The sequence below is a fragment of the Silene latifolia genome, chromosome 9 (genome assembly GCF_048544455.1).
Source record: "Silene latifolia isolate original U9 population chromosome 9, ASM4854445v1, whole genome shotgun sequence".
Taxonomy (NCBI): Eukaryota; Viridiplantae; Streptophyta; class Magnoliopsida; order Caryophyllales; family Caryophyllaceae; genus Silene; species Silene latifolia.
Window position 1 is genome coordinate 74,883,739 of NC_133534.1, and position 23,395 is coordinate 74,907,133.

Sequence of the window (23,395 nt, forward strand, 5' to 3'; positions counted from 1 at the left end):
AACTTAGTGCAACTCATTTTCAGCAAAACAAACGATATCGCATAAATAGTTTAAACATACATTTGCCATCATATACTTTGTAGAATTCTAGCTATGGTAAAAGATTAGCAACTTGGACAACTTCTCTGATTTGCATGACTTAAATAATTAGGCAACTCGTAGGCTCAATTAAATGCAACTATAACGACTATCATTAAAACCAATGCATATCATGTGAAGCATCAAAGGGTTATCCTATTATAATTGTCAACATAGTTATCATAACAATCTTTATTTTAATATAATTGATAGTAACGACTCGAGAATATAAATATGCCAATTGTCGTGTTATATCAAACAGTTTCCTTTATATCACACCCATACAATTGCAAGAATCACTTTAGCATTTTCGACATTGTAATAACGAACATATTCAATAAGAAATAACAACACCGTTTATTATCATGTTATAGGTTTAGGTTCAACTGAAATAATTTATTACAATGAAAGTACTAAGTATAACTAGAGGCACACAAATTCGCATAGAAGACATTGGAACTCAGATGACACCCTACACGTGTGAACATTTAGACACAATTATTATAATTATTCATGCGTGTATATTAGAACGATCAATTAACTTTTACCACCATCAACTTACCAAGATATGACAATATAGTTTTATATTTATATATATATATATACCCGACCACTATGCAAATAAGATGCACACCCAGAGACATTACACCATGCCAAATGTATACAAAGTATGCAAACAACTGGACTCGTATAAACATTTCACCCTCGATTAAGAATCAAATTAAGCTATCCAATTTTATTCATGCTATCATGCCAACAATGTTATCAACTAAGTTTTAAATTTTATCACTTGTTAAGGTATATAACTACTAAACATGCGTGCTACTATCATCATATAAAACATTATAATTTCACATTACTAAGGCTCATGAATTAATCAATCAACTGTATGAAAACTTAATATAGAACGCACATTTTACAGGTCATGATTCACGTTGTAACTTTCAAAAATCACGAATAAACAGCCGTTCAACGAAAACTTGAGTTACATTACTTTTCATAACATACAGAGAGTTAATAGTTCGTGATAAAAAGAATGAGATCGAAAGTTCAAGAATTCAATTTTTAAAGAATTTTACAACTCAGTTGGTCCAAACAAGTATGTGACAGCAATTGGTCCGAAACTTGGGTCAGTTTGCAAAGCTTACCATTTAATATAGAAACATCAAGAATTTTCGTGGCTTATCAATTTGAAAACGTATGCGAACCTTATAGTCGATGGAGTTGGAATTATGCAAAAATCATTTACACAAATTAAATGAGGATTTTTACAAAATCGTTGGTCAAGACATCACTGCACAGGAACTTCCCGACCACAGCCCACTAAAACATTTATTACTCCTAATCCGTATATCCTATAAGCATGAAACCAACGCCAAATGAACACTAACTCACGAGGCTATCTCTCATAAAATTTTCATCCATAGAAAATTAACAGAAAAGAAATGACTGCAAGATCAATTACAGAGTAAAATCAAACAAAACGGATTTCAACACTAAATCATTCATTTTCCATGTTCCAAACTCTTACAACCATACTATCGATACTAACTCATCCTAACTTAAATCTCACACTTTTGTATTTACGTAAACATCTATCCCATAGAAGTCCCTTCGCATCCCGACCTACCCCTTACATCTAATCACGATTGCTACGACTAGAAACAAGCAATTCAATGGTGTCTCTCATTACTATCACGATACTATACTAGCATGGCTTCGGGGTCACATAACCGCATATCACTAGACATAATAGTACTATCAGCACATCATTCAACATCTATCCAGATAATTATCATCAATTCTCAATTATTTTCACGCTCACGATTACCACAATCCAACACTTCATTGATTATTAAACTGAACACGAAAATTTATTCTCATCTCCACGACATCATATGGTCACGTCATCATTTATACAAAACACTTACTGTAACGTTGTCCGGCAGAATGGTTAGAATATATGGGTCTCAAGGTATACATCAACTCGCTTATATCCAAGGTTTTCCTTCTAACTACCCCATTCACTCGTTTTCTCTTGGTTTGCCTGGTTCAAAACTGGGAGGGCAAAAGAGCACGCATTAAGGGCGCCTTCTTAACCGCACTGTGAGCTCCTAGCAGTTTATTCCCAGGGGTTCATTTTATTTAGATACATCCTACGTTCATTAGGTTCATTGGTTTAGGCCTGAGGATCGTTCGCTCTGATACCACTTTGTAACACCCCGGTTTATGAAGGAGCCTTAGGTAAGACATTCCCTAATAAACCGAACTGTTACCAACTCGGTTTCCCGAGGTAGTGAATAACAAATTAAACTCCAAGGCAAATTATATGAATACTTTAACTTAATTGATGCGGTCGTTTCTACACCAAAAATAAAATACCTAAGTACTACTAACAGAAGTCAGCGGCAAGTAGGGTCGATCTCCACAGGGAGGCGGTGTACTATCTATTTGTCTATTTATCTGTCTAAATGTCACTATTGGGGGTTGAATTGATTTTAACTAAACTACAAACTAAGGCAAGGGAAAAGAATTAACAGTAAGAGAAAGAAGTATGCTAAGAGTCGGTCCACCGTGGCAGCTATCAGATCTATTATATCAGGAATATTAAGGCGATTAGACTATTGATAAGAAGAGCTATGGTCGTCACCTTTCGGTCCTTAAACCGCCCTAGAGTGTAAACAGCTTAACTTTCGCCCTCACTGCAATACCCTATTGTAATTAAGCAAGCCTTCCCTTCCAATCTTTCGATCTAGGTCGGGGTTAACTAAATTTATGGTCTCCTGCATGCATTCATTCGACCGGATAACAATTAAATTGCCCAATACAATTCCTATCGCAAGACTAATCTATTTAATACAGTTAAGGCATCGCTACCACGGCTTCCCTAATCCTAACATACCAGGGGGATTTAGCTAGACATGGAATAAATAAGTACAATAAATAAATAGGGAGAGGGAATAATAAACATTAAAATAAAAAGAGAGAAAAGAGAGAAAAGAGAGAAGAAATTACTGAAATTAAGGATCCCGAAAATGAGAGCAAAAGTAACAGTAGCAATGATAGGGAAAGTAACGTGATCCCAGAATTATTGGATTACTGGATGATTACAAAGGACAACCCTTACTCCTATTTATAAGAAATTAGGAGTAAAGGTTAAACCTAATGACGGAATTTAGACTAAAAAGCCCAACCCGTAGCAAAGTACACTCGATCGAGTAGAGAAAGTACTCGATCGAGCAAACTCAGCCAGGAAACAGCTCGATCGACTAAGGAAACTGTTCGATCGAGTAAGGGCATAAAGAAACTGGTCGATCGACTTAGGCTAGAGCTCGATCGACTGATTATTCAACCTAAGCCACTCGATCGACTAGAATAGCACTTGATCGAGTGATAATTGACTTTCAATGACTACAATTCTCGTTAATTTGACTTTGACTTGTCCTTTTAGCTCCCGAAACACCTTCACGCATCCCAAGACAAAGAATATTTCCCGCTCCAAATTATCTCTTCCTCCAAATGCATGCAAAATGGACGGAATAGAGCATGGTTTCGCTACTTCCGCGATTATTCCTACAAAAAGGACAAAATACACCAAAGTAGCATATTCGGGGCATTTCGTAGCATAAAACCACGATAAAAGCATAGAAATACGCGCATAAAATAGGCTAAAAAGACTATATAAAATGCACGTATCAAATCTCCCCAAACCAAACCTTTACTCGTCCTCGAGTAAACTCAAAATGCAACTAAAGGAACGGAAAAAGATAACTCAGAGCTAGCTACAAATGCCCACTAAAGCCAATTTAATGCGAGCAAACTAACACTTATAGCAAGCAGTCAAATGCAAACGAGTTATAGGATGTTTATAAATAAAGTCAACCGTCGACCTTGCAAGACCTTTAATAATGGACTCTCACGGGTCACTCTTTCTCTCATGAAGCAAAGGGTAAGCATATATATGTATAAGAGAGAAAGAAAGATAGTCGCTCACCTAAACTACGACCCACATAAACATGCATGCAACTAATATGATAGACAATTCTAGCTACCGCACATACATTCCAACCAAACAAGGTCCTGTCACAGCCGAGGGCTTACAAAAATATGGTAAAGTGAGGCAATGGGTAAGAAAAGGCAAAACATTTATGGGAATGTGGAGGTATAGGTGATCAAGCTAGTACCTAAACAAAACCATATGAAACCAATCCATTTCCAACTCAATTATGAATTAAGCACAATGCCCTTCAATTGGCATAAAACTCACCAAACCAAACTGGACTAACTCCTCAAATGATATAAGTAAAACATAGGAGCAGAAACCGATCCTTTCAAACAACAACTTTTTTTTCGATTTTTTTCTTTTTCTATTTCTTTCTTTATTTTTCGGTTTCTTCTTCTTTTTTCCGAATTTTTTTTTCTTTTTCTTTTTTTTTCGAATTCCTTTTTTTTTCTTTTTTTCACGTCATTTTTTTTCTTTTTCCATCATCCTCCTTTTCTTCATAAAATACCAACTCCGATTCAATAGAATATGCGCCAAAATTTGATACAATGAAATATATACCGCAAAACAACAATCTAAACTAGCTTGACAAGGCAGGCTAAATTTGGATGTAGCTAAAGGGTCAACTGGCAAATTTGGCTAATGTGGAGTTAAATGGGTAAAAATGAAGGAAAGGGAAAATGTAAGCACCTCCCTGCATGTGACACCAACCACTAACCCGAATGTATGACAAATAAAAAGCAATTGAATTTCATATACGTGCGAATTAATGATACATGATATGCAAGGAGTAACTACTCACAATCCTACATGAAACTGGTCATAAATGACACCAGTTTATAAGGCTCTAAATCTTAGAAATTATAAGTAGGTTGCCAAAATTTCAGGTCCAGTCTATATGTTCAGCTAAATTTAACATTAACTCGTAGATTATGCAAAAGACAATGCTAATAAGATAACAGTTCAATACAAGGCTTAAGCAAAAAGACAATCGCAGTGCAATATCATCATTGAAATCTACCGTTCCGACTCAACCTATATGCTAAAATAAACGTGAATATTTTTTTGAATTTTTAACAATTTTTTCAATTTTTATGGGATTTTTGAATTTTATGGAAATAAACAGCAATGCATACAGAAAATAAACGTGATAACTGAAATGCAGTAAAAACAATATGCAGACACAGATATGGATGCATAACCTCCCCAAACCAAACCGTACAATGCCCCCATTGTACCAAAACAAGGAAAGGAAATGCAAACTAAAGGAAGAAGAGAGAGTAAGAGCGGAAAACTCACAAAATGCGCGAATAAGGGGACCTCCCCAAACCGACCATGAAATGGGAGGTTGCTAAGGCCCGGAAAACCGTCTCAGGAAGCTAATCCAAGTCAAAAGCACTCGATATACGTCCAACAGTGGTCGATCGAGTGAGTGGGCATCCAAAACGGCTCGATCGAATGGTGCACCAGTCGATCAAGTAGTTTCCTTTCTGCAGGCACTCGATCGAGTGGAATATCTGTTCGATCGAGAGGATCTCTCAGCTAAGGTGTTCGATCGAGTAGCGTGACTACTCGATCGACTGGTCCTCGATGAATTCCTGCAAAGTGAAGTTAAAACAGCCCGCATACTAACAAAACAAGCTTACTGAGATAGTTTATGGTAAAGAACCCATTTATTACAACTGAAATTGAAATAAAAACAAAATAAAATCTCCGGGTTGCCTCCCGGGTAGCGCTAGCTTCAGTCAGGTCCCAGCTCGACCTCCTTTTTCTTCGAGCCTTCTAATTAATCACGATCAAAACAGCTCAAAGCGCGCAGCATCAAATCATACATCTGCGCATGTGCTACACAACAGCATAAGTAGCACCATAGTGGAATACAGAAATAGGAAATAAAATTATGTAAACACTTAAGTCTAACAAATTTCCTATGGGCGCTCCTAAATTTATCCACCAAATAAAGGAGCGCGGGAGCAATTGTCAATGATTTAGGGCTCCAAATTAGATTAACAATTTTAAAATGACAAGGATGGTGAGAAATTGCTAATTTATGCGTCCACATATGAGGGGGTATTGGTTTGAAAAAGGAAGCATGAATAAGACGAGGCAATTTACAAATAATAATAAAATTACCGTTTACTACCTCAGGTGGATCACTCTTAATGACGGAATCATAGATAAAAGAATTCATTACCTCTTCCGTGCTAGGAGTAATTACCGACTCAGCTGTCCTTTTGTCGCCCTCAGTGGAATCCGCCCCGTAAATCTCAGCCTCAAGCGCATCCAGCTCGGCTTTGAATAAGGGAGACTCACCATAACCGTTGTCATCATCAAAGTCGTCATCTAAATCAAGCCCAAATGACGAATTACAGCTCCCAATGACCCAACCAGTCGATCGAGCAGAGTTACTACTCGATCGACCAATCTCTTCCCGCAATTCACTCGATCGAGTGGCAGAATCACTCGATCGAGAACTGTCCTCCTGAAATCCACTCGATCGAGCAGTGATATCACTCGATCGAGCAAGTTCTTCTGGAAAGTCACTCGATCGACCAATAATTGTCACTCGATCGAGTGATTCCTCCTGTACAGCGCTGAAATCTTCGCGTGGGGTAGTGAAATATGATAGGAACTCGTCGTCCGAGTCATAGAAGTCATCCTCATCATTGGGCAGCACGGTTTCCTTAGGAGAAAAACCGCTCTCAGCAAGATAAACCTCTTCTTCTTGCATCTCAGCTTTTAACTGAGCTATTTGTGACTCCAGTTCAGGGATTCGAGCGTCCATATATCTATCACTCTCTTGCATTTGTGATACAAGCATTCTCATCAAATATATCGACTCATGATCTCTTCTCTCTCCATCTCAGCTGCTAATTGAGCAACTGCAGACTCGAGCTCATCAAATCGCGAGACATATTCTTGCACTTGGAATGCAAGTTCCTCCATCAAGAATTTCAGCTCCGCAAGGTCTTCTTCTTGTATATCAGGGGAATCTTGTTGCGGTGGCCATTGATAGGGCGGATGTGGCGGCACAACTACAGCTGCATTGTGCTCAGCAGAACCACATCTCCCGCCGTAAATCACCGTCTGTTCCATAAAATGGGACATCGGTGGTGGGTCAAAGGTACTCAAGCCTTCCCTTTGACTGTCTTTCACCTAGAACTGTCTAGGTAGTACCTGTAAGGCCTATCAAAACAGCACTAAACAAAAGATTAAAACAGCCTCAAGGGAAAAATCCCCTGAGGCTAAAACAGATAAAATTAAACAAATAAATAAATAGATTGCCTCCCCGGCAACGGCGCCAAAATTTGATGCGGTCGTTTCTACACCAAAAATAAAATACCTAAGTACTACTAACAGAAGTCAGCGGCAAGTAGGGTCGATCTCCACAGGGAGGCGGTGTACTATCTATTTGTCTATTTATCTGTCTAAATGTCACTATTGGGGGTTGAATTGATTTTAACTAAACTACAAACTAAGGCAAGGGAAAAGAATTAACAGTAAGAGAAAGAAGTATGCTAAGAGTCGGTCCACCGTGGCAGCTATCAGATCTATTATATCAGGAATATTAAGGCGATTAGACTATTGATAAGAAGAGCTATGGTCGTCACCTTTCGGTCCTTAAACCGCCCTAGAGTGTAAACAGCTTAACCTTCGCCCTCACTGCAATACCCTATTGTAATTAAGCAAGCCTTCCCTTCCAATCTTTCGATCTAGGTCGGGGTTAACTAAATTTATGGTCTCCTGCATGCATTCATTCGACCGGATAACAATTAAATTGCCCAATACAATTCCTATCGCAAGACTAATCTATTTAATACAGTTAAGGCATCGCTACCACGGCTTCCCTAATCCTAACATACCAGGGGGATTTAGCTAGACATGGAATAAATAAGTACAATAAATAAATAGGGAGAGGGAATAATAAACATTAAAATAAAAAGAGAGAAAAGAGAGAAAAGAGAGAAGAAATTACTGAAATTAAGGATCCCGAAAATGAGAGCAAAAGTAACAGTAGCAATGATAGGGAAAGTAACGTGATCCCAGAATTATTGGATTACTGGATGATTACAAAGGACAACCCTTACTCCTATTTATAAGAAATTAGGAGTAAAGGTTAAACCTAATGACGGAATTTAGACTAAAAAGCCCAACCCGTAGCAAAGTACACTCGATCGAGTAGAGAAAGTACTCGATCGAGCAAACTCAAACCAGAAAATTTCTCGATCGACTAAGGAAACTGTTCGATCGAGTAAGGGCATAAAGAAACTGGTCGATCGACTTAGGCTAGAGCTCGATCGACTGATTATTCAACCTAAGCCACTCGATCGACTAGAATAGCACTTGATCGAGTGATAATTGACTTCAGCAGCTACAATTCTCGTTAATTTGACTTTGACTTGTCCTTTTAGCTCCCGAAACACCTTCACGCATCCCAAGACAGCAATATTTCCCGCTCCAAATTATCTCTTCCTCCAAATGCATGCAAAATGGACGGAATAGAGCATGGTTTCGCTACTTCCGCGATTATTCCTACAAAAAGGACAAAATACACCAAAGTAGCATATTCGGGGCATTTCGTAGCATAAAACCACGATAAAAGCATAGAAATACGCGCATAAAATAGGCTAAAAAGACTATATAAAATGCACGTATCATTAATTATAACAAAACTTCCTTTACATCAAATTACAAGAATTAACATGAATAAAAGTGAAAGTCTTCTAAATAGTGATCTAGCTACTAAGTCTTCCGATCCAGTGTCTCACGCCCATCCAGCTCCCGTCCTATCTCTTAAACCTGTCAAGTCTGCTCGCCAATAATTGGGTCGTCACAGGTGTTCACGAATACACAGGGTCAACCACGAGGTTGAGTAGGGAAAACAATGAAACAACAAAACGTGATATGCATGATGCATGCTCCTCCGTCACCTCCATCTCCATCTCAACTCATATCTCATAACTCATAACCCGGAACGCCCAGCCATACCGATCCTCGGTAGACTATATATATCGACCGTAGTCGATCTGCCAGCTCGCAGCTGAGGACACCAGGGCAGGTCCTGCATAACCAGCCTGGGCCTACAACATCACATCGTATCTCATCATCGTCACCACCACACCATCCTCTAACTTCAATGCATATGCAATGCTCAACAGTAATCAATGCAACATAATATGTATATCAATGAATGAAATCATGCCAGCTATCAAAATAATGAAATACATACTTAACACGAACGGTTCAGTCACCCACACTCCAGTATATGAAACATAACATAAATCACAACCACGGACAAGTCAACGATCACAGCTTGGTAATATGAAACACAACAAATCAACACAATTTAATAACACCGGTAAGTCAAGTGTATTTCCCTACCTCAAAACTGCAGTCAAAATAGTCGGAAGCTCAGTGATAATCCACAATAATTCGCCCTCTGAAAGATAATGAAATGATAACCAATTACTTAACTATTCCCGTTCCCAAAATAGAAGTTACTAAAAATAGAATTTCTTAAAATGGAAACTTTCCCGATATAGTAATTTTTCCCTTTTAACAAACCCGACTCAAAATCCGTCTCTAATTATTTTAAAAGACTCGGGAATTTAAATTAAATAAATCATTTAAATGATTCGGGAATTTAAATTAACTACGAAATACGATAATTTAAACAATAAAGAAACGAATCAACGCCGACTAAAACACGCCCAAACCCACGACTTCCAACCCGTTTCCCGAACTCCCACGCGCCCCCTACCACCGTGACAGCCGCCAGGTCAGACACCGGGTCTGACCTGAGCACCCACCAACACCCTCACCGGGGTCGACTCTCGCCGGTGGGTCAGACCGTGGCCACGAACTCCCCCCCTGGTTCACTCCACCTCCCACGGTTGCCACCACAGCAGCCCGCAACACAACCCCACGGCCACCGCTGTTTTCAACAGCACTCCACCCTATCACCACCACTCTGCTCCCCGTATAGCCACGCACACAGACACCATAGCGCCACCGTTTCTACCTCCCCCTAGTCCACGGTGGCACCACCCCAAAACTACCCACCTAAACCCGTCTGAAACCGTAACCCAAAACCCCCCTGTCGCTGCCGCCTTTCACAACCACCACCACCACCCAAAACCCACTTGACCGCCACCAATAGGAGCGACTCAGACCGCCCAACACCACTACCCCGACACCAACCACCCTTATTACCTCCCTGCGACACACCGAGACAACAACCACAACCTGACAACCAACAAAAGAGAAAAAGGAATGATGACTGCTTACCTAAACCGTCACGACAACCACCACCAGGGCCGCCTCACCACGTCGACAACCACCCTAAGCTCTTCCCTGCTGCGCCGTCAATGCCCACGCTCTCTCTCTTTCTCGAATTGCGTGAAGGCTGAGATATGGGCCGTTGAAAAGAGGTAGGCGGTTGAGGGAGTAGGGTTTAGGATGTTGGGGTAGAATTAGGTTAAATTTTAGGTTAGATGGTAAATGGGTCATGGGTAAGCGTGATTGGGTAAGTGGGTAAATGTTATGGGTCCGCGTGGTTGGTAAAAGAATTAGTTACGTGATCTCATTCAGTTAAACCCGTCTTGACAAGCTTACGCATAACTCGATTCTACGATATCAATACGAACAGACAATTACTCGACTCGATAAACAATATAAAATACGGGGTATTATAGTCTTCCCCCCTTAAAATGAACTTCGTCCCGAAGTTCGCTCAACTACCAAACAGATTTTCTAGTACAAGGATTCATGAACTCAAGCGGGTGAAACAGAATGTTACATTCTACCCTCCTAAAAAGAAAGTTACGTCCCGGAACTTACTTCATGCAAACCTATCACCACTCATGAACTCATGCAAACTATCAGAGCACCATAACAGCAGCAGTTTAATTACACAACATAGAGGACTCATTTGTGTGGGTACCACGCAACGAAACATCAGCTTGGTCAAAACTACGATCTAGAACTTGATCAAAAACACAATCTATAAACAAGTGGAACATAAAAATTAGGATTTTACAATCCTACCCAACTAAAAACATGGTTACGTCCTCGTAACCTCTTCTCAACTTTCATATTCCTATGTAACAAAACACTGTCAACAACATGTAACAGAAAAGAACACATGATAAAAGATTGCGCAGAAACATTAAAGTCGAAAACAAGGTTTTATTATGGAATTAACTGATTGTCAACAAGTAACACTTATTACTTAACTCATGCTTGACTTAAAACACAACATCAAACTAAAAGAACAACAAGAAGGAGCCAAAGGTTCACACGGTTTCATAACAGGCCGATCATGGTGTTACTAGCCCTAACCTAACGGTCCTTAGGTTGCGCTTCCTCTGATTCTGGTGACTTCTATGTCATTCCCTTCCTCGTTCACCTCTTCCCCAAAGTCTGGCATGGGTGGTTCAGTCGTACTTTCGGCATCAGATACATTAGCGTAAAATTCATATCTCAGGTCACCTGCTATAAAGTCAAAGGTATGCTCGAGCGGGTATCTGGCCCCGCCGCAGTAATTGGGGTCACGGCATAGCCTCATGCAATGGGTGGTCAACTCTCTCATATAGAAGCATTTGCTGTCCTTTAGTATGCCAGAGTCAGGGATAGAATCGATAAGGGTATACGCTCTTAACTGAGTATTAGTTAAGTACTCAGGGTGCCCATTATGGCCATACTTGTCCATGACAGCACAAAGTTTCTCACAATGCTCATTAAAGTCAGCATCAAGTGACATGTAACAGTCTTGCGGGTGTACATTGTAGGGATCCATCCTACAAAATGGAAAGTTAACAAATTAAGACACAAGGGTGTTAAGACAAAGGATTCTTCCTCGAGGTTTAAGTGTGCGAAAGCTATATAACAAGTTTTCGGGTAACTGTTGTAATACCAGGGTTTTGGTCAACTCAAGATCATCACAGTTCGCATTATCTACCAGGGAACACCTACTTTAGGAATATCAACCGCAAGAATACACGTAAATCAGCATACAATCTAACATTGACTCCACCAAATTCCTCTCCCAAGTCAAAACTATTACCAATTTCGAACAATTGAACCGCCCTACCACTAATAAATCACCAGGAGTATTAAAACATGCGGTACATAAGCACTACTTAACACCTTGAAACCATAGAAAACATAACACGTAATCAAAACCTTTTGACTCATCAGACATACAATACGAATTAGCCAATTTGTTTGATATAAATTCTGAAACATACTCGCTAATAAAAGTAACAACATATGATCCCTGACAACAACAACATTACTTCCATATCACACATGTGTTTGACATTTTAGCAACCATATCGTTCAATTGTGTCCAGCAACTTAGTGCAACTCATTTTCAGTAAAACAAACGATATCGCATAAATAGTTTAAACATACATTTGCCATCATATACTTTGTAGAATTCTAGCTATGGTAAAAGATTAGCAACTTGGACAACTTCTCTGATTTGCACGACTTAAATAATTAGGCAACTCGTAGGCTCAATTAAATGCAACTATAACGACTATCATTAAAACCAATGCATATCATGTGAAGCATCAAAGGGTTATCCTATTATAATTGTCAACATAGTTATCATAACAATCTTTATTTTAATATAATTGATAGTAACGACTCGAGAATATAAATATGCCAATTGTCGTGTTATATCAAACAGTTTCCTTTATATCACACCCATACAATTGCAAGAATCACTTTAGCATTTTCGACATTGTAATAACGAACATATTCAATAAGAAATAACAACACCGTTTATTATCAGGTTATAGGTTTAGGTTCAACTGAAATAATTTATTACAATGAAAGTACTAAGTATAACTAGAGGCACACAAATTCGCATAGAAGACATTGTAACTCAGATGACACCCTACACGTGTGAACATTTAGACACAATTATTATAATTATTCATGCGTGTATATTAGAACGATCAATTAACTTTTACCACCATCAACTTACCAAGATATGACAATATAGTTTTATATTTATATATATATACCCGACCACTATGCAAATAAGATGCACACCCAGAGACATTACACCATGCCAAATGTATACAAAGTATGCAAACAACTAGACTCGTATAAACATTTCACCCTCGATTAAGAATCAAATTAAGCTATCCAATTTTATTCATGCTATCATGCCAACAATGTTATCAACTAAGTTTTAAATTTTATCACTTGTTAAGGTATATAACTACTAAACATGCGTGCTACTATCATCATATAAAACATTATAATTTCACATTACTAAGGCTCATGAATTAATCAATCAACTGTATGAAAACTTAATATAGAACGCACATTTTACAGGTCATGATTCACGTTGTAACTTTCAAAAATCACGAATAAACAGCCGTTCAACGAAAACTTGAGTTACATTACTTTTCATAACATACAGAGAGTTAATAGTTCGTGATAAAAAGAATGAGATCGAAAGTTCAAGAATTCAATTTTTAAAGAATTTTACAACTCAGTTGGTCCAAACAAGTATGTGACAGCAATTGGTCCGAAACTTGAGTCAGTTTGCAAAGCTTACCATTTAATATAGAAACATCAAGAATTTTCGTGGCTTATCAATTTGAAAACGTATGTGAACCCTCTAGTCGATGGAGTTGGAATTATGCAAAAATCATTTACACAAATTAAATGAGGATTTTTACAAAATCGTTGGTCAAGACATCACTGCACAGGAACTTCCCGACCACAGCCCACTAAAATATTTATTACTCCTAATCCGTATATCCTATAAGTATGAAACCAACGCCAAATGAACACTAACTCACGAGGCTATCTCTCATAAAACTTTCATCCATAGAAAATTAACAGAAAAGAAATGACTGCAAGATCAATTACAGAGTAAAATCAAACAAAACGGATTTCAACACTAAATCATTCATTTTCCATGTTCCAAACTCTTACAACCATACTATCGATACTAACTCATCCTAACTTAAATCTCACACTTTTGTATTTACGTAAACATCTATCCCATAGAAGTCCCTTCGCATCCCGACCTACCCCTTACATCTAATCACGATTGCTACGATTAGAAACAAGCAATTCAATGGTGTCTCTCATTACTATCACGATACTATACTAGCATGGCTTCGGGGTCACATAACCGTATATCACTAGACATAATAGTACTATCAGCACATCATTCAACATCTATCCAGATAATTATCATCAATTCGCAATTATTTTCACGCTCACGATTACCACAATCCAACACTTCATTGATTATTAAACTGAACACGAAAATTTATTCTCATCTCCACGACATCATATGGTCACGTCATCATTTATACAAAACACTTACTGTAACGTTGTCCGGCAGAATGGTTAGAATATATGGGTCTCAAGGTATACATCAACTCGCTTATATCCAAGGTTTTCCTTCTAACTACCCCATTCACTCGTTTTCTCTTGGTTTGCCTGGTTCAAAACTGAGAGGGCAAAAGAGCACGCATTAAGGGCGCCTTCTTAACCGCACTGTGAGCTCCTAGCGCTTTATTCCCGGGGTTCATTTTATTTAGACACATCCTACGTTCATTAGGTTCATTGGTTTAGGCATGAGGATCGTTCGCTCTGATACCACTTTGTAACACCCCGGTTTATGAAGGAGCCTTAGGCAAGACATTCCCTAATAAACCGAATCATTACCAACTCGGTTTCCGAGGTAGTGAATAACAAATTAAACTCCAAGGCAAATTATATGAATACTTTAACTTAATTATAACAAAACTTCCTTTACATCAAATTACAAGAATTAACATGAATAAAAGTGAAAGTCTTCTAAATAGTGATCTAGCTACTAAGTCTTCCGATCCAGTGTCTCACGCCCATCCAGCTCCCGTCCTATCTCTTAAACCCGTCAAGTCCGCTCGCCAATAATTGGGTCGTCACGGTGTTCACGAATACACAGGGTCAACCACGAGGTTGAGTAGGGAAAACAATGAAACAACAAAACGTGATATGCATGATGCATGCTCCTCCGTCACCTCCATCTCCATCTCAACTCATATCTCATAACTCATAACCCGAACGCCCACCATACCGATCCCCGGTAGACTATATATATCGACCGTAGTCAATCGCCACTCGTAGGCGAGGACACCAGTAGCAGTCTGCAGAACCACTGGCCTTATCACAACATCACATCGTATCTCATCATCGTCACCACCACACCATCCTCTAACTTCAATGCATATGCAATGCTCAACGATAATCAATGCAACATAATATGTATATCAATGAATGAAATCATGCCAGCTATCAAAATAATGAAATACATACTCAACACGAACGGTTCATCACCCACACTCCAAAGATATGAAACATAACATAAATCACAACCACGGACAAGTCAACGATCACAGCTTGGTAATATGAAACACAACAAATCAACACAATTTAATAACACCGTAAGTCAAGTGTATTTCCCTACCTCAAAATGAAATCAAAATAGTCGGAAGCTCAGTGATAATCTACAATAATTCGCCCTCTGAAAGATAATGAAATGATAACCAATTACTTAACTATTCCCGTTCCCAAAATAGAAGTTACTAAAAATAGAATTTCTTAAAATGGAAACTTTCCCGATATAGTAATTTTTCCCTTTTAACAAACCCGACTCAAAATCCGTCTCTAATTATTTTAAAAGACTCGGGAATTTAAATTAAATAAATCATTTAAATGATTCGGGAATTTAAATTAACTACGAAATACGATAATTTAAACAATAAAGAAACGAATCAAAGCCGACTAAAACACGCCCAAACCCACGACTTCCAACCCGTTTCCCGAACTCCCACGCGCCCCCTACCACCGTGACAGCCGCCAGGTCAGACACCGGGTCTGACCTGAGCACCCACCAACACCCTCACCGGGGTTGACTCCCGCCGGTGGGTCAGACCGTGGCCACGAACTCCCCCCCTGGTTCACTCCACCTCCCACGGCTGCCACCACAGCAGCCCGCAACACAACCCCACGGCCACCGCTGTTGTCAACAGCACTCCACCCTATCACCACCACTCTGCTCCCCGTATAGCCACGCACACAGACACCATAGCGCCACCGTTTATACCTCCCCCTAGTCCACGGTGGCACCACCCCAAAACTACCCACCTAAACCCGTCTGAAACCGTAACCCAAAACCCCCCTGTCGCTGCCGCCTTTCACAACCACCACCACCACCCAAAACCCACTTGACCGCCACCAATAGGAGCGACTCAGACCGCCCAACACCACTACCCCGACACCAACCACCCTTATTACCTCCCTGCGACACACCGAGACAACAACCATAACCTGACAACCAACAAAAGAGAAAAAGGAATGATGACTGCTTACCTAAACCGTCACGACAACAACCACCAGGGCTGCCTCACCATGTCGACAACCACCCTAAGCTCTTCCCTGCTGCGCCGTCAATGCCCACGCTCTCTCTCTCTTTCTCGAATTGCGTGAAGGCTGAGATATGGGCCGTTGAAAAGAGGTAGGCGGTTGAGGGAGTAGGGTTTAGGATGTTGGGGTAGAATTAGGTTAAATTTTAGGTTAGATGGTAAATGGGTCATGGGTAAGCGTGATTGGGTAAGTGGGTAAATGTTATGGGTCCGCGTGGTTGGTAAAAGAATTAGTTACGTGATCTCATTCAGTTAAACCCGTCTTGACAAGCTTACGCATAACTCGATTCTACGATATCAATACGACCAGACAATTACTCGACTCGATAAACAATATAAAATACGGGGTATTACATATGTGATCTAGACTTCAACTACGGTCTAAGTCAAGCTCCCATCCCAATGCTCCCGAGTCAGCTAATCTTTGATACCTGTCAAATCTGCTCCCCATAAAACGGTTCACCGCAGGTGTTCACGAATACACAGTCAACCGCGAGGTTGAGTAGGAATAAAACTAAACAACAAGAACATACAATTATCAATCCAATTCAATTCACTTTCATTGGACAACCCCCTGACAACGTGCCCATCCTTTTTCTTTACTTAGCACAACTCCCTTAACAACGTGCTCACATTTCTTTGGTACCCCTCCCTTAACAACGTACCGCAATATGTAATAGTACCCCTCCCTCACAACGTACATATTACTATCTCCCAGTGTACAAACTCCCTCAACAACGTACACTGACTGTCGCACAGCTTTACACATTAGTCACAATCACAACCAACATAATTCATCATGTCAACATTATCAATATAAACAATTCCAATTCCATCCACCTTGTCAATATTATTAAATACAACCAACACAAGACAATATAATTCTCCCTTTTCAACATATGAACAATTCCACTTTAACGTAAGTAATTCACCATATCAAACATAGATAATTAAAAGTCGAGTTGAGTAGGATTATCCCTACCTGGCAAGCAAGCACTCCAATTACGCAATCCAATAATTAAAGCGAACAAATCCGATGATAAACTCTTCACAATTTCCGTCACCTAAATAATAATAACAATTACAACAATTATAATTACTAACTTATTTATTCATTTATTTATTTATTCCTTTTATTACTTTAATTATTCAAACTAATTATTTATTATAATTAAAGATTACGATATTATAATTATTGTGTAAAACCCGATTACTTAAACAAACCCGAGTCACCAAACAAAAACCCATTTTAAACAAGAAGTCAACCCATCCCCATACATCACCCACGTAACCATGAACAACCCTCCCTTTAACCCGTATAAACTTCCTCACAAGCATTCACACACACACCTCAACCAACCCATGGCAACACAACCACCTCAGCCCCACCGTGAGTCCCTGCCACCAGCCCCCAACCACCTGCAACGACAACCTCAGACAATGAGCAACCCACGGCCCTACTACGTGCAACAACCACACATATCACCAATAATACCGAAAACCCGACATGTACAACTCCTCGTTTAACCACTACTTACGACCACCACCAGCCTCCATTGACTCCACCCAACCTAGCCACTAATAGCCTGCAACCCGACGCACCCCTACAACCAACACCCACCAGCAAAAGTACCACCACCATCCCACAAACTCACGCCCTAAACCCCGCGACAACTACCCCCTGTTCTCCCTTGTTTCGCGAAATCCCGACCACCACCAACACCAACCACCACCAGCTACCCTACCAACACCCCCACCGTGGTCGACCCAATCCCCTGAAGCCAACCCACCACAACCCAGGTCAAGTCAGTCCCGTTTATGGGTCCAATTACCCATCCAAAACCCCACGACCAAAACCGGTAACCCCCCTGACCAGCCACCTTTAGGCGCCTACCACCGCCACCCTAGGCCTTCCCAGACACCACCACTACACCCATTCCAACCCTTGCAACCCCACGAAATACCTCCCAAAGTTTGGTCTCATTCCGTCAAGGTTTGGGTCAGTTTCTAAGTGTCTTAAGATCGTCTGACATTCAGCTGTATAAGAAAATAAAACGAGATTAGAAGTTGTTACCTATTAATTACCGCTTGCTAATTCCGTCTCCAATTACTCCTCCTCTTAATTGTGATTAAATTCTCATATTTAAGGTGGTATTTATAGTGTAAGATTTAGAGAATACGAGGTCAATTAGGAAACTATTGTGACTTACCTTATTCTATTTAGCATAGAAATTGCTATTACAATTATATTATTACTATTATTATTATTATTATTATTATTATTATTATTATTATTATTATTATTATTATTATTATTATTATTATTATTATTATTATTATTATTATTATTATTATTATTATTATTATTGTTATTATTGTTATTATTGTTATTATTGTTATTGTTATTATTGTTATTGTTATTATTATTATTATTATTATTATTATTATTATTATTATTATTATTATTATTATTATTATTATTATTATTATTATTATTATTATTATTATTTTTTTTTTTTTTTTTTTTTTTTTTTTTTTTTTTGCAAGAAAGATATTTCTCATATATATCAAAAAGTATACATGAGTGAGAGATTTTCTTACAAAGCATATCCTCTAAAGGGACTAAGTAACAAAAAGACTACCTATTGAAAGCCTCTATAATTGCATCCCATACGATATCTTTGAGAGATTTGTTAAGAAGTATAAAACAAGTGAGAACTTGAATCTCTCTAGTAATGCTGCAAGCCTCTTGCTCACGGTTATCAAAAACTCTTCTATTTCGTTCCTTCCACAAGCGATGAGAGTGGAAGCAACACAACAACCAAACCAACGAGATCTCCAATGCTTCCTAGGCTTCATATTGTAAGCTTTGATAAGCAAGCCGTGCAACTGGTTAGTAGTAAAAGAAACACCAAACCAGGATAGGACAGAGGACAACACTTGGAAAGAATACGCACATTTGAAGAACAAGTGCCTGGAACTCTCAGCCTGACACTTACAGAGATAACATCTATTGACCAAACACCATCCTCGTTTGTTCAGCAAATCAGTAGTAGCAAGCTTCCTTTGAATTGCGAGCTGCAAAATGACCTTAAATCTAGGGAGGAGAAGGCAGCTCTTAACCACTCTGAAGCATAGAGTGGGATGTTCCTTTATTCTGAGCAGGTTGTAAGCCTTGCCAACAGAGAACCTGCCATAGGCACCACAGCTGTTCAAGGCAGATTGAGCTTCATGGACCCCTCCCAAGCAGCTAATCAAAGTATCTCTAGCAGTGAGAACTCCCCTAAGACTCTCAGACTGAGAGGCCTGCACAGGGAGATCCCAAATATTGCACTGGTCAAGACAATATTTAGACACCCAAGTGGTCTAAATAGAGCCAGTCCCTCTGTCAAGATGCCAAAGCCACTTAATCATGCAAGCCTGATTCCAAGCAGTGATGTCTTTAACCTGGAAACCACCCTCTTCCCAAGGAGTACAGATGCTTTGCCAGCTTTTGAAGATCTGTTTCTTAGTGCCCCCATTATAACCCCAGAAGAGCTGCCTACAAAAGACTGAAATGGCACTGCAAATGCCTTTTGGCAAGAGGAGACTACCACACCAGAAGTTGTATAAGCCAAATACAATGGAGTTAATAACCTGGAGCTTACCAGCATAAGAAAGAAACTTAGAAGCACAGGAATGAGCGAGGGTTTGAATTTTGAGGACCAAAGCTTCATACATAGGACTAGTAAGTCTAGATGGGTTAAGGGGGAGTCCCAGATACCTGAAAGGGAACTGCCCCTCTTTGAGGCCAGTATCCTGTAAGATCAGCACCTTGAGTTGACTAGAAACACCACCAAAGTAAGCCTCAGTCTTTTCAAAGCTAGCTTTCAAACCAGACCAGTAGGAAAAGATCTGGAGTGTATCAGTAGCTTTCCTGACTGATGGCAAATCCCCACGAATGAAAACCATCAAGTCATCCGCAAAAATAAGATGAGTCAAAGAGAAGGGGGGATAAAGGATCACCCTGCCTAACCCCACTCCTTCCTTTGAAAAAACCATAGTTAGAGCCATTAAGTTTTAAGGTATACCAGGCCCCAGTGACACAACCTAGGATCCATCTAGTGAAGAGCATAGGGAAACCAAGACCAAGTAGCATATTTTTCAAAAATTCCCATTGTAAGGAGTCAAAGGCTTTACTAATGTCAACCTTTAGCATACACCTTGGAGTGAGATGTTTCCTAGTATACCCTTTAATCAGGCTTTGAGTGAGCATAGTGTTCTCATGAAGGCTTCTCCCAGGTATGAAGGCAGCCTGCTCCATACCAACAAGTTTGGGCATGACAGTCTGCAATCTGCCAGTCAAAATCTTGCTAATGGTCTTGTAAATAATAGAGCAGCAAGAGATAGGCCTGAAATCTTTGACACTTTGCACATATTTCTTCTTAGGTATCAAAGAAACAAGAGTAACATTTGCTTGCTTTGGTAAAAAACAGTTCAAAAAATCTTCCACTGCAAGCAAAAATCCTCCTCAATAATACCCCAAGCAGATTTGAAAAACCCAGCAGAGAAGCCATCTAAACCAGGACTTTTGTTAGAGTGAATAGAGAAGAGGGCACTCTTAATATCTGACCTAGTGATGGGGGCAGTGAGTAAAGCACAATCAGCAGCAGCAAGGCAAGGGCCATTGTTCAGTATAATGGGGTCAATATCCTGAACAGGGATAGCAATACCCAGAAGTTGCTGATAGTAGTCAACAAAAGCATCTCCCACATTCTGAATCCCATAGTGAGTTACCCCATGAGTATCCTGAATCTCACTAACATACTGACTTTGCTGTCTTTCCTTAATCTTAGCAAAGAAGAAAGAAGAGCAGGTATCATTATGCTTGAGGTCATGCAATTTAGCTCTCTGAATAAAAATTTTTGCTTCAATATCCTTTAGTTTCCAGAAATCTTGAGATAGAGTCTGCTCTTTGTTAATAAGAACCTCAGATAAGGGAGCTTGCTAGAGTTCCTGAAAACAACAATTAAGTTCCTCTCTCTTGATATCCAGTCTGTGCTCCATATTGGAAAAGCTAGTAAAGTGCAGGCCACGTATATTATTATTATTATTATTATTATTATTATTATTATTATTATTATTATTATTATTATTATTATTATTATTATTATTATTATTATTATTATTATTATTATTATTATTATTATTATTATTATTATTATTATTATTATTATTATTATTATTATTATTATTATTATTATTATTATTATTATTATTATTATTATTATTATTATTATTATTATTATTATTATTATTATTATTATTATTATTATTATTATTATTATTATTATTATTATTATTATTATTATTATTATTATTATTATTATTATTATTATTATTATTATTATTATTATTATTATTATTATTATTATTATTATTATTATTATTATTATTATTATTATTATTATTATTATTATTATTATTATTATTATTATTATTATTATTATTATTATTATTATTATTATTATTATTATTATTATTATTATTATTATTATTATTATTATTATTATTATTATTATTATTATTATTATTATTATTATTATTATTATTATTATTATTATTATTATTATTATTATTATTATTATTATTATTATTATTATTATTATTATTATTACTACTACTATTACCATAAGTAGGATTCTCTTATTTTATCTTTACTAATTTATTATCGCCATAACTTATTATTATTATCAATATAATTATTATCTTTATATATTTATTATTTCCATATTATATTATAAACTCCCGATATAATTCCCGATCACACTCCTACCCTATCTATTAAATTTTGGCCCACTAGTTAATGGCACGTGTCCAATACCCGATTACTAGCTAAGCCCAATTCCTGACTTGGTTTACATAATTTATTATTCAACCAACGTTTTATTTGTAATTATTATTAGAAATGCTTTTAACTAATTATTAAATTTCATAAATTACTAATAACAAAATACGGGGTATTACCGTTTTCCCCCCATAAAATGAACTTCGTCCCGAAGTTCGCCCCCAACTACTATCACAATACTTATAACTACGCATCATTCAACATAATCAATTATAAAATAAACTAATTATTAAACTCACTTAATTATTATAAAATCGTATCATACTTATTAGAATGTATCACAAAACTAATTTCCAAAACATAAGAATGTATTGTAAGAATAAACTTAAAATATGAGGTATTACATTCTACCCCCCCTAAAAATAAACTTCGCCCCGAAGTTTCGAAACTACTTTATTAAACTATTAACAATTAAAATATTTATATAAATGGTGAGAGTCTAATCATCTCACTAACTAGTTACCCTTCTCCCCATTTCCTTGCACGGTACTGGCTGTGCCAAAAGTCTTTCCACCATTGCTCTGATTACCCCCATTGCCCTGTCTATTGTTGTAGCTCCTATGGTACTCCATTGTCCCGGATACCTATTGCTCCCAACACTTGGTCCTGGAGTTCGATAGCCCCTTTGATTACCTCCTTTATTATCAATCCTGGGTGCACTCCTACACTCAAAAGCTCGGTGACCTAACTTGTTGCAATTGTAACATCTCCACCCAAAGGCCGCACCAGAATGCTGACTCCAACTACTACCACCCAAGCTCACTCCACTTCCATAACTAGGTCCACCCACAGAAAATTGTTTAGATTGAGTATAGTTTTGCTTCTTACTACCCCCAACTCCCTCACTTGGTGTCTCACTCTTCCTCTTTTCCCCCTTCACCTTCTTCTCTTCCTGTAACATATCCGCAATCCTTTCTGCGTGACCAGCTCTCTGATAAACATCCTCCATACTACTTGGCTGATCAGCTCCAAGCCTCTTCT

General features: G+C 38.3%; 1 protein-coding gene across 1 annotated transcript; it reads right to left on the reverse strand.

Moving 5' to 3' along the window:
• Positions 1-19,182: 19,182 nt before the first annotated feature.
• On the reverse strand, positions 19,183-20,848 carry LOC141601216 (uncharacterized). Its single transcript, XM_074421481.1, has 3 exons — positions 20,533-20,848; positions 19,948-20,447; positions 19,183-19,833 (listed from the first exon to the last, which is right to left on the reverse strand). Exons 1-3 carry the CDS (start codon positions 20,846-20,848, stop codon positions 19,183-19,185), a joined length of 1,467 nt encoding a protein of 488 aa, XP_074277582.1.
• Between the last annotated feature and the right edge of the window lie 2,547 nt (positions 20,849-23,395).

Bases quoted from the DNA above. Each gene is read 5' to 3' on its own strand.
- LOC141601216 (XM_074421481.1), bottom strand. From the start codon at position 20,848: ATGCCCAAACTTGTTGGTATGGAGCAGGCTGCCTTCATACCTGGGAGA. The intron at 20,448-20,532 runs GTGATCCTTTAT...ATTTGCCATCAG, and splicing joins AAGGAGTGGGGTTAGGCAGG to TCAGGAAAGCTACTGATACA. The intron at 19,834-19,947 runs GCTTGCATGATT...CTCCCTGTGCAG, and splicing joins ACATCACTGCTTGGAATCAG to GCCTCTCAGTCTGAGAGTCT.